General features: G+C 39.4%; 2 protein-coding genes across 5 annotated transcripts in view; both read left to right on the forward strand.

The window, feature by feature from the left end:
* The window catches only part of tenm2a (teneurin transmembrane protein 2a), a 369,158-nt gene extending 353,097 nt beyond the window's left edge, over positions 1–16,061 (forward strand). For all 4 annotated transcript variants that reach the window (XM_065271749.2, XM_065271750.2, XM_065271751.2 and 1 more), the window contains 12 exons: positions 117–260; positions 1,806–2,055; positions 2,174–2,194; positions 2,335–2,564; positions 5,291–5,445; positions 5,591–6,480; positions 8,947–9,122; positions 10,054–10,289; positions 10,545–10,841; positions 11,791–13,408; positions 13,501–13,631; positions 13,815–16,061. In XM_065271749.2, coding sequence (XP_065127821.2) covers positions 117–260; positions 1,806–2,055; positions 2,174–2,194; positions 2,335–2,564; positions 5,291–5,445; positions 5,591–6,480; positions 8,947–9,122; positions 10,054–10,289; positions 10,545–10,841; positions 11,791–13,408; positions 13,501–13,631; positions 13,815–14,552 — 4,886 coding nt within the window. In that variant the 3' untranslated portion in view covers positions 14,553–16,061. The remainder of the gene's footprint in view (positions 1–116; positions 261–1,805; positions 2,056–2,173; positions 2,195–2,334; positions 2,565–5,290; positions 5,446–5,590; positions 6,481–8,946; positions 9,123–10,053; positions 10,290–10,544; positions 10,842–11,790; positions 13,409–13,500; positions 13,632–13,814) is intronic.
* A 737-nt stretch (positions 16,062–16,798) lies between these two features.
* tstd1 (thiosulfate sulfurtransferase like domain containing 1) lies at positions 16,799–18,382 on the forward strand. Its single transcript, XM_065271758.2, has 4 exons — positions 16,799–16,935; positions 17,662–17,784; positions 17,889–18,051; positions 18,192–18,382. Exons 1-4 carry the CDS (start codon positions 16,923–16,925, stop codon positions 18,244–18,246), a joined length of 354 nt encoding a protein of 117 aa, XP_065127830.2. The 5' UTR covers positions 16,799–16,922; the 3' UTR covers positions 18,247–18,382.
* Positions 18,383–18,384: the final 2 nt, after the last annotated feature.

Raw genomic sequence — 18,384 nt, forward strand, 5'->3', positions numbered from 1 at the left:
GTATGTAAATTAATCATCTCTAATATTGGCCTGTCATGTAGTTAATTAAATGTTGTTTTGATGCATTTCGCGTGCTCTCTCTTTAATTTCTCGTGCTCTCTCTTTCTGTCCTCAAGTCTCTGTGGGATATGAATATGAATCATGTCCCAGTCTGGTGCTGTGGGAGAAAAGGACGGCTATGCTGCAGGGCTATGAGCTGGAACCTTCCAATCTGGGCGGCTGGTCTCTGGACAAACACCATATACTCAACCTGCGCAGCGGTATGAACCTTATTCTTTTACACAGATGTTAAACTAAATATACACTAAAGCTACACTACATGCAGTTTTACTGTGTTTGAGCCCTTCCCTTATCATTATTAGAAAAGTGATTTAAATTACATGTCATATTTTTTCTGCTGTCTTGACGCATACATTCACAATGCACTCACATCATATTTAAAAGCTAAGCTGCAAAATTCAGAAATCATCACTGTGTGGTGTTAAAATTATCAGCATATCAATATATCACCACATTCATATATCAATGTCACTTCAGTATTCATGAAATACTGAGGTCGTTTACATAGAAGAGCCAAAAATCTCCTGACAAAGTCTAGGGTACAGATGGAGGGTTGCTTTTTTACCCTGGAGTAGTATGACTTTATTAGCGCAACAAGTCTTTCTTTAAAACTGACTTAAAATCAGATGTTTGCTTGTCACTGATTAAATGATATAGCGGTGGTTTCGATTAATCCAGGACTAGGATATTTATGTAGCTTTACAAACAAACCTTTCAAAAAAAACATTACTGGTGTTTATCTTGACAAAAAACAATTTCCCTGATATATTTTAAAGGGACACTCCACTTTTTTTGATAATGGGCTCATTTTCCAGTTCCCCTTGAGTTAAACATTTGATTTTTACCATTTTGGAATCCATTTAGCCGATCTCCGGGTCTGGCGGTACCACTTTTTAGCTTAGCTTAGCATAATTCATTGAATCTGATTAGACCATTAGGAGGGTGCTCAAAAATTACCAAAGAGTTTCAATCTTTTCCTATTTAAAACTTGACTCTTCTGTAGTTACATCGTGTACTAAGACTGATGGAAAATTAAAAGTTGTGATTTTATAAGCAGATATGGCTAGGAACTATACTCTCATTCTTGCGTAATAATCAAGGACTTAACTGCCGTGGCATGATATTATGCAGCGCCCGAAAATGGTTTTGTAACCCTTTTGAAAACCCTTTTTGTAGCAGGGGGCTATTTTCGGGCACTGAGTAATATCGTTAATAAAATATCGGAACTCTTTGGTCATTTTTGAGCGCGATGCTAATGGTCTAATCGGATTTAATGGATTATGCTAAGCTATGCTAAAAGTGTTACCGCCAGACCCGGAGATCGACTGAATGGATTCCAAAACAGTAAAAATCAAATGTTTAACTAGGGGAGCTGGAAAATGAGCCTATTTTCATAAAAAGCGTAGTGTCCCTTTAAGATATGTCAGTGCAAGTTGTTTTTAAATTAATGCAGGTCAAACATGCATTTCAGTCGGTGACTAGAATAAACCCTGTCCAGGAAACCGCCCCAAAGGTTTGGTCAGATATGGAGGATTGGGAATGAGTCACATTCTTCCAAAATGTCGGAAGATATGATGCCTGGCGGCTTATAGTGGCACAAACTGTCACCTTGAAAATAACATAATGTTATAGCCCAGAAATGTGCTTTTAACTCTCAAATCCAAGCTCTTAAATGGTTTTTACTGAAATGGCTTTTTACATTTAAATAGATATTATTGTTTATCTGTGTTTTGTGTTTAACACAGGCATCCTTCATAAGGGCAGCGGTGAGAACATTTTTGTGTCCCAGCAGCCACCCATCATCACAAGCATCATGGGTAATGGGCGTCGCCGCAGCATCTCATGCCCGAGCTGTAATGGCTTGGCTGATGGAAATAAGCTGTTGGCACCTGTAGCCCTGGCAGCGGGCATTGATGGCAGCCTCTACGTTGGAGACTTGAACTTCGTCCGCAGAGTTTATCCCAATCTCAATACTACGCGCATACTGGAGCTCAGGTATTAAGAAAATGGCCTAGAGGAGACTTTAATTTTACTCCTAAATCAAATGTACATGTCATGTAGTTATTTGCACATACTTGCATTTTAAGTATGCATTTCTTTATTCTTCCTATAGAAACAAGGATTTTCGACACAGGTGAGTCCTATATTTTAATTTCTTTGTTAGTATTGTTTCGGTTTGATTATCCACTTTATATCGTAATAGTACATCACATTACTGTAGCAGCTTATTGCATAAGTGCATCTCTGACTTCTCCATAATCTAATTTTTCATAGTAACAACCCAACCCATAAGTACTTTCTCGCTGTGGATCCGGTCTCTGGGGCTCTGTTCATCTCTGATACAAATTCTCGGAGAATATACAAGGTGCGATCCCTCACCGGGGGAAGACTGCTGCCAGATAATGCAGAGGTGGTGGCGGGCACGGGAGAGCAATGCCTGCCATTCGACGAGAGGTGCGGCGATGGGGGCAAAGCCATAGAAGCCACCCTCATGAGCCCCAAAGGTGAGACGAAGAAAACACTGGGTTTAATTCAGCTAGAAAGGTTTCAATTGATTATTCCCCTCACGTCACAATTATGTGCCATCCCTGTCTTACACTCATATGAGCCTGGCTGAGGTGAAGAAACATCTCTTTGGGCTGTCTTTACATCTTCTCCTTTGTAGCAGTGACACCTAACATGGATAAAAAGAGTCGTATCCTCCAGCTGCTTTTACAATCACAGGGAACATTCAACCTTAAGCTATTAATTAATTTCTAAATGTGCTATGGGGAGAGCAAGTCTCTGGCTTCGGCTATTGAAGTCTCTTGATATTCACTCTCTCTCTCTTTCTGCCTTTATCTGTCTATGATAATGTTATTTAACGTGCTAGCTTTTTTAACTTTACGATGTTAAAGCACATGCCTTTTTTGTTATGAGGAAAACCCACAGTAAGCTTATTTTACAAATTAGATAAAATTAATTATAATAAAATTAGTTGAAATTAATTTTTGCTTTCTTATATATATACACATACATGTATGTATATATAAGACATTTAAATTGTCATATTAGAAACTTACTTCTATTTATATATTTCTCTTCTCATTTATTTTATATCACAATTTCATTTTAAGATCATAGAATTTTCAGTTTATTTCCCAGGTTTAACTCTTTCCCCGCCAGCGTTTTTTTTTTTTTTATTGCCAGCCAGCACCAGCATTTTTCACGATTTTCACAAAAGTTAAATGCCTTCCAGAAAATGTTCTTCTTTAAATATATAAACATACAATATATCAAATGAAAGATCAGACCCTCTGCTTTAAAACAAAAAAAAAGTTTCATTCTACCCTCATTTGTTCTCTTTTTATCACCTCTGAAATATGGTTTCTTCAAAAACACAAAAAGCTGAGATTATTCCATTTTTGTGAAGCTTTTTTTTATAGAGTAAGAACTTTGTGTATGTTTTGAGGATTGCTCTGAATCAGATCTCTTTCACGTGAGGTGTTGCTTCCGCTGTATAAATTGTGGAAGAGCCACCTGGTGGATAGTAGCGGTATTGTCAGAAATACTCGTCATTGGCAGGAAAGCGTTTTCTCATAATTGAGGAGTTAACTTGTCAGTGGTGGGGAAAGAGTTAAAGTCCATGTGAACAGGAAGTCATAATCGACTTAACTTCTGTATTGACATATTTATTTCCGCATGAAATGGAAGAAGCTTAGCCTTTGATGACATCAGTTTGATGGCTTAGGCAATGATTACACAATAACATTTTGTGATAAATGCATAAAATGCGGTTGTGAGACCCGAAAATTACGGTTACAACCGTAAATAACCGAACTGCATGTAAACGCAACCGTATTAAGGACTCTCATACGGGTTTGACAGCTGTATTCTGGTGCTGTGTAAACAAAAGAGGGTGTAGTACATTTTCAGATGAGGGCACATGAAAATAAAAGAAATAATAATGAACCGCATGGATAAATGGTTTATAATGAACACTACATTTAAAAAAAAAAAGATTGTCAGTTTTGATTTCATGGGGACTTTAAAGGGCACATATTATTATGTAATAAGTCTCAGGTGGTCCTAGAATGTGTCTGTGAAGTTTAAGCTTAAAAAACCCTATGGATTATTTATCAAAGCATGTCCAAAATGCCCCTATTTGGGTGGGAGCAAAAACATGTCTGTTTTAGTGTCTGTACCTTTAAATACAAATGAGCTACAGCTCCTCACTCCCTTATAAACAGACAGTGAGCTCTTTCAGTTGAAATAGATCTGATTAATAAAGTCTGAGACAATAGTATCTAGTGGCAGTGGTAATGCAGGACTGTAAATGGGCGGGGCTTTATCAATGTGACCTCACATTGATAAGAGAACCACAACGGCATGTCTAAGGAGACTGCTTAATTTAATTGGAATTAAAAAACAAGGAGCGGATGGATTTCTTTCATCTTAGGGTGCTTGTGTTCACACACTGGCAACACATATTATATCCAAACATCATGTAAAAGTGTATTTTTCATAATAGGTGCCCTTTAAATCAAGTCCTACCTTTACAGTGTGTTTTGTGGATTCTTCTGAAGAACCAAGTATAGGAAACAACTTAGAATTATAAGTTACTGTAGATACTTTAGAAGTAAAATCCAGGTTTGTTTAAAAAAAAATAGCCAGTCTGACACCAAACTGTCAAATGTGTCACATTGTCACATTTTGTCTGTGTGACGTTCAGTTTGAGCTTGTAGAAAGTGAGTAGAGAGGTGGCAGACTACACAGGCCTCATTAACAAATCCCGGAGGACTTTACACCGTGAAAAGGCTCAGTCAAGTGCAATCAATCTCCCCCCTTATGCTATTTGTCTCTCTATGTGTTTGTTCAAACTCTTCTGTGTATCACACACCTTCACAGGTCCATTAAAAAGTGAGCAGCTTCCTGTCAGAGCCTCGAAATATTCTCATCTGCTCTGCCTTCTATCTCTGAGAGATTGACAGTGAAGTGACGTTTGACGGACGTGCATTATTTGATTGGTTATATAGGGCAGGGATTTGAAAGAGATAAAATAAAGATAAACTTAGACCGGGTTGAGACTAGATCAGACATTCACCGGCTCTGATCATTAAGAAGTGTTGTTGAAGAGGAAACCACATAAGTCTGACAGTATGTCACGCAAAGGGTTTGTGGTTCTTCATCACCTCTGAACTTCAAGACTCTTCACCTCCTTCCCTCTTCCTGTTTGTTTCCAATTTTGCAGGTATTGCTGTAGACAAAAATGGACTTATGTACTTTGTGGATGCCACTATGATTAGGAAGGTGGATCAGAACGGCATCATCTCTACTTTGCTCGGCGCCAATGACCTCACTGCTGTGCGTCCACTGAGCTGTGACTCTAGCATGGATGTCAGTCAGGTCAGTTACAACCCACGTGATGATGATTTTATGTAAAAAACTTTGATCACAAATAATAAACTCTTTAAAAGAGGCTTTACTGAATCAGAAGCCAAGAAAATGCTATTACAAACATTAATTTCAATTTACTTCGTTTTTGTTCCAGGTGCGGTTAGAGTGGCCCACAGACTTGGCAGTAAACCCCATGGATAACTCTCTGTACGTGCTGGAAAACAATGTTATCCTGCGCATCACTGAAAACCACCAAGTCAGTATCATTGCTGGGCGGCCCATGCACTGCCAAGTACCTGGCATCGACTATTCTCTCAGCAAACTGGCCATCCACTCAGCCCTGGAGAGCGCCACGGCTATTGCCATCTCCCACACGGGCGTGCTTTACATCGCCGAGACCGACGAGAAGAAGATCAACCGCGTACGACAAGTTAGCACTAACGGAGAAATGTCACTGCTGGCTGGCGCGGCATCCGAATGCGACTGCAAAAACGACGTCAACTGCATGTGCTTTGCAGGGGATGATGGTTACGCTACTGACGCCAGCCTCAACTCCCCCATGTCTCTGGCCGTCTCACCAGACGGTACGCTGTACATCGCCGATCTCAATAACATTCGAATCCGTGCCGTGCGCACTAACCGACCGGGGCCTTCACCGCTGGGGCGGTATGAGGTCGCGTCCCCTCACGAACAAGAACTGTATGTGTTTAACGAAGAGGGTCTCCACCTACAGACCATCAGCTTAGTAACAGGTCTGCCCCTGTACAACTTCAGCTACGGCACTGATGGAGAGCTGTCAACAGTTGTGGATAACTGCAATAACACCCTGAAAGTGCGGAGGGATGGAGCCGGGCAGGGTGGAGCAGGGCTGCTCAGGTTCATCCTGCAACCGGAGAACCAAGTGGTTACACTTGGAATGGATCCTTCAGGCAGCCTACGGTCTCTCTCCGCTCTTAACCAGGAGGTAGTTCTGCTGGGTTATAATGGTAACACTGGATTATTGGCCACCAAGGCTGACGAGACTGGCTGGACAACCTTTTATGAGTAAGTTGATGTGTGTGGTTTTTTGATGTGTAATATATAGAGAACTGTGCAAAAGTCTTAGGCCACCACTACCAGACTTGTTGTTTTAGAAGTTTTAATGTCCATCCATATTTATTTTTATTCAAATACAGGAAATATGTACACACAAAAAAAATCTAAACTAAATGTCTTCTTCAGGCATCAGTCAGTATTCAGTGTGACCTTTCTTGGCACTACACACATCTTGAGCATTTTTGAGGAGACTGAAGTCTTGAAGTCATTCGTTTGGAATTAGAAATTAGGATTTAATTTCATTTAGGTTTAAGAGATCCTGCAGATGCCTGCTATTGCTCAAGTGGAAGTGGAGTTTAGCCTAAATACTTGACACTTCAGATTCTACTTTTATACTGTTTTTAATACTACATACACATTATCTGAATTGCCTGATTGTATTCTTATTAAGAACCTGAGAAATAATTATATATGATCACTATAACATTGCAAAAACAACAAATCGGATTCTGGCATGGTGGCTTAAGACTTTTGCACAGTACTGTATATACAGGTAGTTCATATGCAAAGCCCTCCAAGTGTGTCTGACATGTTTTCTTGTACATGAGCATTTTTTGAGCATCAAAAATGTTTAGGTTTAGTAATTTCACTTTAATGGCAATGAAAAGGTTAATAGTCAGGAATTAAAATGCCATGTTTTCACAAATCTCACTTTAGGCATTTTGTTGGTATTTAACAAATTTGACTATCTTTAGCTGCAAACCCATGAGTAAGTATATGCAAAAATAAAAAGTCTTAAATAAATAAAAGTTCTTTCCCGATCCTACTGCCCTCTCCTTCCCAATGACTTCCCATCTATTTCTATTGTCTTCTCGAAAAAAGACAAAAAATATATCCTTACTAAATCACTTCACTGAAAATATCACTGTATAAAACAGTCCCTCCAGAAAATTGTGATTATGCAATCGCATTATTTAACGCATAATCAGCCAAAGTCCACATATTTATGCGGGAAACACATTTTTTTTTTCAAATATGCCACACTTTCACCGCATTAATTGTAGATTTTCGGTTGCAAAATATGTGTGGCTTGCATGTTTTCTTAATTCCCTGCATTTTTGTAGCAAAATTCTCATATATCTTAGCAGAAAGTTGAAAAATGTTGCATTTACCTCACAAAGGCACAGCCATGTCCCCTGTTGCTATGGAAACTTTATGAAGTGAGGTGATTATGTGACCTGAACATCGTTAAAAAGCTGCAAAAGCTGAAAACAGTTTTTGCAAGTTCCTGCAATTTTTGCAAGTTCCTGCAATTTCATCGCATAAAATTGCATGAATATCCTGCATTTTCCATCGCGTTTTTTAAGTAATCGTGCCAAAAGATCAATGATTTTTGCCCGCAACACTGCGTTTTTCTGGAAGGACTGATAAAAAGTGTTGAGCAAATGTTTGCTGAAATGGGCACACAAAACAGTAAATGATCTCTCCACTAGTAATTGCAAACACATGCTAATACTGCTATCATGTTTCTTTAAATGTCATCTTTCATGCATTGGATCAGAATGATATAGACAGGCAGCAGATGGAAATATCAGTTTGGTAATACCCCACATTGAATGGAACGCAGTTAACATCTTCTCTTTCCTGCAGAGATTAGTTTAAATCCTGCTGAAATACACTTTCAGCTGGGTTTTCTGTGATTTTATAGGGAACCTGACTGAGGATATTGATTAACTTTTTAAGGTGTGCGATTAGAGTTGAACGCACTGCAGTAAAGCAGATCCCGAAGAACAGGATGATCCTGAGAACGGAGCATTCCCAAGATACCGGCACAGACATCTGGCTGTATGTGACACAAGTCCAGATCTGTTCCCTAATGCAGTCGTTCTCAAACTGGGGGCCGCCAGTTTTGACGTTTTATAAAATACATTAATTCATCAAAATTCTGTGTAATTAAACCTCAGAAAAAAGGCTACTAACCAACAGCACCATGTTGTATAATTTAATATGTTTTGTTTAATTAAAATTTTACATGTTTTATTTCATCAATTTTCTTTGAGGGGGCGCAAAAGGATGCACAGTACCCGGGGGGAGCGATAAAGTTTGAGATCCACTGCCCTAATGTATTATTACAGAGAAAGAGAGAGATCCAGAAGAGGCCGCATCATCAGGCCCTGGTGACATAACTGTATTACGAACACATATCAAGTAAAAGATCTGACCTGTTTGGTCAGGTACCCATGGCTCATGTTAATTACCTTACATGAAGAAACACATTAATCAGAACTGCATGATGCCTGTGAGACTTAATATGCAGTTAATCTGCAATTATGTGAAGTGGGAATTATAGTGAGCGTATCCCACACCATAACATTAGATGAGTCATCTACTGTATGTTGTCGAGATGTTTTGTGAACAGTGAACTGTAAAATGGAGTTGCATTATTACTAATAATAATTATTATTGCACTTTTAGGTATGACAGTGAAGGAAGACTAACCAATGTGACGTACCCCACCGGAATGGTTACTAGTCTGCATAGAGAGATTGAAAAATCCATCAACATTGACATTGAGAGCTCCAACAGAGACGATGATGTAACGGTCATCACTAATCTTTCATCAGTAGAGGCCTCTTATACTGTTGTGCAAGGTATGTTTAATATATGTGATGCATCCATTGCGGTGTTTAGTCTACAGGTTACTGTCCACCTTTGTTTTGTGTTTCATAAATAGTTTTACACTGTTAAAATGATCAGTGCAGGTTAAACAGGTTCTTTTCTTTGTTTCACTTATTTTATATAGCAGTGTTTAAAATGTGTTCAGTGAGATATATAACTATAAAGACAGAACTTCCCAATGTACATACTGAACTTTATATCTCATGCCTCGCACTCCCTTTGTGTTTTCCTGTGATGCACATAATCAGAGAAAAATTCATTACTCAACAGCACATAAATATTCTCTGTCTTCCATTTGCCCTCATCCACAAACCCCACTGTCCCAAAGCTTATTTTGTCTGTAAAGACGAAAAGACAGAGACTGCTTGCATTCCCCTCCCATGATAACAAACTAAAAAGTCAGACTTCAGTACAACCAAACATAACACAGGATGCGAAAGACAAACTCTGGATGAATTACAGAGGATTCAGTCTATGGAGGATGCCCTTGACATACTAATGGGAGCTATTATAATATATAAACTTAATGCTGCAACACATTTCTAAAAGCTTTTACTTTCCTCATAAATGATAAACTATATTATCTCAAATGTATGAATACATTCTACTCAAATTAGTTTCATGGGCTGTAATTTATTTATAATGGATGTTCTAAAGCATAATAAATGTTTGTGGCACTCTGAAACAAATCGATTCAAGGTTTCATTTGTTATAAAGAAAGCACCGCTCTTGTTATCTTTTATGATCATAAGAAAGACAGCAAGACTTTCAAGAGCTGATGAATGCCCTACAGCCCTTTCATGGGTTTAAAATAAATCAAATCGTTTTTTGCTGCCATGAAATATTTTGTTTTGTGCTGATTTTTTAATGGTCATTTTTACGTCACTTTGCTGCCCCCTGCAGATCAAGTACGGAACAGCTACCAACTATGTAACAACGGCACGCTGAGAGTCATGTATGCCAACGGGATGGGCATCAGCTACCATACCGAGCCACATATCCTGGCAGGATCAGTAAGTCCCACCATCGGCCGCAGAAACATCACCTTACCCACTGACAACGGTCTGAATTCAATAGAGTGGAGGCTACGCAAGGAGATAAGCAAGGGCAAGGTCACAGTGTTTGGCAGGAAACTTCGGGTAAGCACACATTATAAAATGACAAAAGCAAATGATTTCAGCTCATTTGGTAGAGCATTGCAATGAGCAAAGGAAAGTTCATGGGTTTGATCCCCATGAAACACAGAAACACATAAAAATGCACAGCTGAAGCTTGAAATTAAGTTTCTGCCAGGTGTATAACAATTCCTGCAAGAGTCTTACAGTAAAACATTTTTTACTAAACTAACCAGAAAAGGGAAATGATCTCACACTAAACATTTATGCAATTCGCAGGCACATGGACGCAACCTCTTGTCGATAGACTTTGACAGGAACACAAGGACAGAGAAGATCTATGACGACCACAGGAAGTTCACACTGAGGATCACGTATGATGCTCAGGGCAGGCCTGCGATATGGCAGCCCAGCAGCAGCCTCGCAGTGGTCAATGTGTCGTACTCCAGTACAGGACAGCTGGTGGGTCTGCACAGAGGGAGTATGAGTGAGAGAACCGAGTTTGACTCACAGGGCCGAATCCTCTCAAGATCTTTTGTAGATGGAAAGGTGTGGAGCTACAGTTACCTGGATAAGGTGAGTTCAGCTATGTTTTACGATTATTAAAGGGATAGTTCGGCCAAAAACGGTATTAAACCCATGATTTACTCACCCCCAAGCTGTCCGAGTTGCATATGTCCATCGTTTTTCAGACAAACACATTTTCGGATATTTTAGAAAATATTTTAGATCTTTCAGTTGATTAAATGTAATGTTACGGGGTCCACCCATAGTCCACGACCTTCAAGTCCAAAAAAAGTGCGTCCATTCTTCACAAATTAAATCCAAACGGCTCCAGGATGATAAACAAAGGTCTTCTGAGGGTAATCCGCGCGGTGTTGTTGTAGAAATATCCATATTTAAAACTTTATTAACGAAAATAAATACCTTTCGGTAGCGCCGCCATCTTAGTCACGTCCGCATTCAGGATGAGAGCTTACGCAGCCTACGGAGGTTACTCTGCTGCTGCTCTGTGCCCCCGCCCTCCGAATTTGTCATACGTCACTAAGAAAAGTGCGTACACTACGCTAATACTCTCTCCTGATTACAGAGGAGTCTAAGATGGCGGCGCTACCGGAAGGTATTTATTTCCGTTAATAAAGTTTTAAATATGGATATTTCTACAACAACACCGCACGGATTACCCTCAGAAGACCTTTGTTTATCATCCTGGAGCCGTTTGGATTTAATTTGTGTAGGATGGACGCACTTTTTTTGGACTTGAAGGTCGTGGACTATGGGTGGACCCCGTAACATTACATTTAATCAACTGAAAGATCTAAAATATTTTATAAAATATCCGAAAATGTGTTTGTCTGAAAAACGATGGACATATGCAACTCGGACAGCTTGGGGGTGAGTAAATCATGGGTTTACTATCCCTTTAAGGTAATGGATTTCTGTTTTCAATGCATTTGTTTATATCAGAGGTTTTGAAATGATCTGAAAATTAAATATAACTTTGTGCAAATATTTCTTTGTGCAGTCCATGGTGCTGCTCCTGCAGAGTCAGAGACAATACATCTTTGAGTTTGACGCAACTAACCACATCACAGCTGTCACCATGCCTAGCGTTGCCCGTCACACCATGTCCACTCACGTCTCCATCGGCTACATCCGCAACACCTACAACCCACCAGAAAGCAACGCGTCCATCATCTACGACTTCAGCGAGGATGGACGCCCTCAGGCCACCTACTTCCTGGGTACCGGTCGTCGTGTGCTCTACAAGTATGGCAAGCTGGCCAAGCTATCCGAGATCTTGTACGACAGCACAGCCATAACCTTTGGCTATGATGAAACTGCCGGTGTGCTAAAAATGGTCAACCTGCAGAGCGGCGGTTTCTCCTGCACTATCCGGTATCGTAAAATGGGCCCACTTATTGACAAACAGATCTACCGCTTCTCAGAGGAAGGTATGGTCAATGCCCGCTTCGACTACACTTACCACGACAACAGTTTCCGAATCGCCAGCATGAAACCGGTGATCAGTGAGACTCCGTTGCCTGTGGATTTGTACCGCTACGACGAGATCTCTGGTAAAATCGAGCATTTCGGAAAGTTTGGAGTTATCTATTATGACATCAATCAGATCATCACCACAGCCGTGATGACCCTCAGCAAGCATTTCGATGCTCACGGTCGCATTAAGGAAGTGCAGTACGAAATCTTCCGCTCTCTAATGTACTGGATGACGGTGCAGTACGACAACATGGGAAGGGTAATCAAGCGAGAGCTAAAGATCGGGCCGTACGCCAACACCACGCAATATCGCTACGAGTACGACGGCGACGGACAACTCAGCGGCGTCAAGGTCAACGACTGGTCAACGTGGCGTTACAGTTATGACTTAAATGGCAACCTGCATCTGCTCAACCCTGGTAACAGTGCACGACTCATGCCACTTCGCTATGACCTGCGAGACCGCATCACGCGGCTGGGTGACGTGCAGTACCGTCTGGATGAAGATGGCTACCTAAGTCAAAGGGGCGGGGATATCTTCGACTACAATTCTAAAGGCCAGCTAGTGCGCGCCTATAGCCGCGCAGCTGGAGGATGGAGCGTGCAGTATCGTTACGACGGACTCGGACGCAGAGTGTCTGCGAAGAACAGCCTGGGTCAACACCTCCAGTTCTTTTATGCCGACCTGAACCACCCGACTCGGGTCACGCATGTGTTCAACCACTCGAGCTCGGAAATCAGCTCTTTGTACTATGACCTGCAGGGCCATCTGTTTGCCATGGAAGTAAGTAGTGGAGAGGAGTACTACATAGCGTCTGACAACACAGGCACCCCACTGGCTGTCTTTAGCAGCAACGGGCAAATGATCAAACAGGTGCAGTACACCGCTTATGGGGAAGTGTACCTTGACTCGAACCCTGAATTCCAGCTGGTCATCGGCTTCCATGGAGGACTTTACGACTCCCTAACCAAGCTGGTACATTTCACACAGAGAGATTATGATGTCTTAGCAGCCAGGTGGACGTCACCTGATTATACCATGTGGCAGAAGATTGGCAAAGATTTGGCACCCTTCAACTTGTACATGTTCAAAAACAACAACCCTCTCAGTGACATGCTGGATGTGAAGAATTATGTCACAGGTGAGACTTTAAAACTTGGTTATTGGCTCTAATTGCTCTTAATTATAAAATCACAGCTGAAAATTTTCTTTATTTGTATTTTCCATTCTCAGATGTGAAGAGTTGGCTAGTGATGTTTGGCTTTCAGCTTAGCAACATTATCGCAGGCTTTCCCAGACACACCCTCTATTTTGTGGATCCCCCATATGAGCTGCTTGCCAGTCAAGAAAGTGAAAATGCCCAGGTAAGGTTACTACTATGGGGTTCTCAACAAACATTATCTTATTAATAAAGTTAGTGTCAAGTTTAATTAATAATAATGAATTTATAAAATACATTAAAATCACAATCTACATTGTTCATCTTGCTTTGACCTTACACTCCATCCCACTATAAAGACCTAAATGTTTTCAAACTTTTTTTGTAGCTGATAACTGGAGTTCAGCAGGAAGCGGAGCGGCATAACCAAGCCTTCATGGCTTTGGAAGGACGGCTGCTCAACAAGGAGCGCAAAAGCAAACAGGACAAACCAGGCCACTGGTTTGGCACAAGTACCCCCATCATCGGACGAGGAATGATGCTGGCAATCAAAGAAGGCCATGTGGTCACAGGGGTCTCGAGTATGGCCAGTGATGACAGCAGGAAGGTGGCTATGGTGCTTAATAACGCCATCTACTTAGAAGGAACGCACTATACGCAAGATGGCCGCGACTGTCACTTTTTTGTAAAGATAGGCTCAGCAGACAGTGACCTACTAGCTCTGGGACTCACCAACGGACGTAAGGTCCTGGAAAGTGGACTTAATGTGACGGTGAGCGGGCGCTCGCGACGAGGGGTCACAGTTGAGTACCGGGTTCCAGCCCTGTCTTTGAGCATACGCTACGGGTTGGCGTCGGATGTGTTGGATGAGGAGAAAGGCCGGCTGTTAGAGCTGGCACGGCAACGGGCGCTGTCGGGAGCCTGGCTGCGGGAGCAACAACGGGCGCGGGATAATAAAGAGGGAAGCCGCTTGTGGACTGAAGGAGAGAGACAGCAGCTCCTTTCCACAGGGAAAGTGCAGGGTTACGATGGGTACTATATTTTACCTGTGGAACAATATCCTGAACTGGCTGATAGTAGTTTCAACATTCAGTTCTTGAGACAGAATGAGATGGGGAAAAGGTAACAGTCCAAATCTTTTGTTACCTTATTATTTTTATTGCTTTCCCTCTGCCCTTTTTTTCAACTCTCCCTTTATTCTTTTGAACATTTTTTTCCTTCACTTGCTTTGTATTTCTATTTCTCTCTCTCGCTCTCTCCCCTTTCTTTTGTTTCTATTATCTCCTGTACCCACGGAGAATTACTGAACTAATAAAGGAAACATTGAACGCTGCAGGGACTTTTAAAAGAAAAACTTTCAAAAAACTTTGTCAATACTGCCTCTGGCAAAAAAAAAACAATTTGAGAGACATTGTCTTTCAACAATGGACGTCAAGAAAGCACCGATAGACTGAGAAACAAAAAGCAACTGTTGCTGAAATATGAAAAACCCCTTTTTAAAAAAGAATAGATATTTTTACCCGTATTTTTTGGGTTACCGAGAGGATGTTGGTGCCAGATGGTACCCTCGTAATTGTTCGCGTCTGGATTGGAGAGATGCTACGAGTCTCACGAGCTGCTGGAGAGGCCCGGTCTCAACTTCAGAACTGAGGAACAACATCTGTTAGGAGAACTATCAGTCTCAGGCCTCACATTCATCATTAATAAACTGTCAATTGCCACTACGGCAAGTCCCTTCATTTACAAGAAGTCAAGAAAGCTATAGTCAAGTGATGAGAACATTGCAGTAAAACATAGTTTGTTTCATCACTGATAGAAAAGTACTTACATTGTATCAGATAACAGTGAAGTTCAGGATGTGCTTTAGATGCGATAGTTTTGTATGTTCAAGTCGCATTAGAGTCATATGAACTTCACCTGGGCACTTCTGTATAGAGATATCAGAAAAAACACAGATTTCCAATTGAATGGTTACTAGTGTCAGAAATTATTTATTTTTATTTTTTAGGTTATTTTATTTTAAGCATTCATAGTACTCTATGACAATCATGAAGGAGTCATCACTTTTAGCTACAAAGATGAACATTGATGTTTGAGTTTATTTTCCTTTGTAAAATATGTAATAATTTTTAATTTTTGTATTCATTTTGATTTGCTCCTAAGCAAATTATAGTCATTCACAGAAATAATTTATGTAAAGTGTTTTAAAATGGTTTATACTTTAAATAAAGTTTAAAACTGTGAAACTTGTTTTTCAGAAAATATCTGTATGTACAGTGTATAGATTTACCTTTATGCAGCACAGTAGAATATTGTTCATAATATCAACTTTTATATTTCTAACAGAAGGTGGCTTGTTATGTGCAAATCAGCAGCTGGTATTAAAACACTAGAATTTTGTGACACTCAAATATCACGTATAAGTAATATCAATACCCCGTTTGATGTTCTGTTTGTTTGTTTAGTTTTGTTTTTAGGCAAAACTTGCTGTACTAGAACCCAAATCATAGAAATTGATTATTTCCACAGTGAAGAGACTCATTATGGATGTCATGATGTACCAAATCAGTATTGAGGGATGATTCTTACTTAAGTGAGACTCTTCTGAGACCTTACCAATAAATAGTTTACTTCATGTGAGTGATGCGTCTCATGTTTTTGTAAATATGGCATCATGTCTGTACTGTCATGTTATAATGTGCTGTTAAACAGTATGTTTCTCCACATTACATTGGATTTCAAAGATTTACTGAGGTCCTTTTTTATGTTTAATTATTCACTGTTGCATTAAAAATATAATATAATATAATATAATAATGTATGGCTAAATATGTATTTTAATAAGGGCTGAGCATAGATTAATATAGATTGATCTCATACAAAATAAAAATATTTTTTGCATAATATATGATTTATGTATATTTAAACACACATACATATATATATACATTTAAGAAATGTTTTATTTATATATAGTTTTTTATTCATATATAATATAGAATTTTTAAAAATACAAATACATGTATATACACATGTAAATTTTTCTTAAATACATACATAAATGTGTGTGTATTTATATATACATAATAATTACAGACAGCACAAACTCATATGTTATGCAAAAAAAAAAATTATTTTGTATGAGATTAATCTATGCCCAGTCCTAATTTTAATATATAAATGTTATTTAATTTTACATCAATTTTAATTTTATACCGATAAACAAAAATACCTCTCTCTAATATGATTTTTTTTTAATTAAAAGTCCAAATTTACAGCATTTCGGTACCCTTTACCAACATGAGTCTTTTATTTTGCGTATGGTCTTTTATTTTGAAGTCATTAGAGAAAACACTCTCGCGACCACGCCTATGCTTGACGTTAGCAAACCACTGATCGCGAACGGATAAAAACTTGAATGACAAGGAAGTAAAGATGCGACCGGCCAGCCGCCCGACAAGTGGCTCGTACAGTACAACACATACATACTTCAACCATGGCAAGCAGCAGTAAGTTGGAACCCTTTAACTAACTTACCTCATAACAGGCTGTTACTGAGAGAGCTTTTTTATTTGTCTGTGATATAACGTTATTATAAACGTGTAGTAGATGACAAATTTTCTGTTGCTGCTCTCTGTAGTCAAGGCGACAGCTGTGCTCAGCTGCACATGTAACGTTAAAGCTGTAAACATACACCTCTCATTATTTATGTGTTGTTAACAAGCTAAATGTTTTATTGCTTCGTTAGTATTCTACGATACTCAGTATTTTATGTCTATGCATCGCATTTTGTGGATAATCGAAATCACTACAATTCTTATTTCATGTTTTTATTAATGCGTTATTATGTGAAGAGCTCTGAACTTCGTGACGTAATCATGACTTGCAGAATTGAAACCTGTTTACTGCATGTTATGTGTTTTGCATTATAAGTATGTATTTTTATTGTAGACAGTCACAAAAAACAACATTAAGAACATTTTAAATTGCATTAATCCTTGAAATTAATTGACCTTGATAAATGCCACAATTAAGTGAACAAGGGTGTGGTACTTGCATATTGCAAGTTGGAGTGGGAAAAGTTTTTAGATATACAAATCTTTGAAAAATGTCATTTTTATAATTCAGGATGATCACTGTACATGTCTCTTATTGTACCTAAAGAGTTTTTTGTGTGTCATGCTGTGTTCATAACAACTTGATTGTCCTCCTGTACACATTCCTCTTCGCTATAGATAAGGAGATATCTTACAGTGATCTCAAAGAATTTTTGAAAAAGGGTTCAGGGCTTCTTGTGGATGTGCGCTCCAAAGATGAAGTAGACAGAGGCCGTATCCCAGGATCCATCCACATCCCAGGTCAGAGGGACGCTGGATGATCTATATTATGATCTGTTTTATACTTTTAACCAATTATTTTCAGTTTATTTACTTTAAACTTTTTTGGACCTTCTGATTTTTAGTGGAAACTGTAGAAAAAGAAATGTCCCTGGATTCAGCTGAATTCCAGTCCAAGTTTGGTGTAAATAAGCCGCCTTTGGACTCTTCAGAACTGATTTTCCACTGCCAAATGGGAAAACGTGGAGCTGTTGCTACTGACAAAGCCATAAACCTTGGGTTTAAGAAGTAAAAAAAATATAACATAATCAAATCTTAAACACTCATAGATTTATTAAATAATGTTACTTAATTCTCTCTGTCTCTGTCTCTGTCTCTCTCTCTCTCTCTCTCTCTCTCTCTCTCTCTCTCTCTCTCTCTCTCTCTAGTGCCCGTAATTATGCTGGGGGCTACAGGGAATGGTCAGAAAAAGAGGGCAAATGACAATCTTCAAACTCTTAAAACTCATATTCCAGTTAAACTTGAGACCTTTTTACACTCCCAGGAAATATTAATGAAATGTTTTATTGATAATTATGTTCAACATGTCTGTCATATTAAAGTTGACCAATTAAACGTGTC

Source organism: Paramisgurnus dabryanus, chromosome 16 (genome assembly GCF_030506205.2).
Source record: "Paramisgurnus dabryanus chromosome 16, PD_genome_1.1, whole genome shotgun sequence".
In the NCBI taxonomy this organism is placed as follows: Eukaryota; Metazoa; Chordata; class Actinopteri; order Cypriniformes; family Cobitidae; genus Paramisgurnus; species Paramisgurnus dabryanus.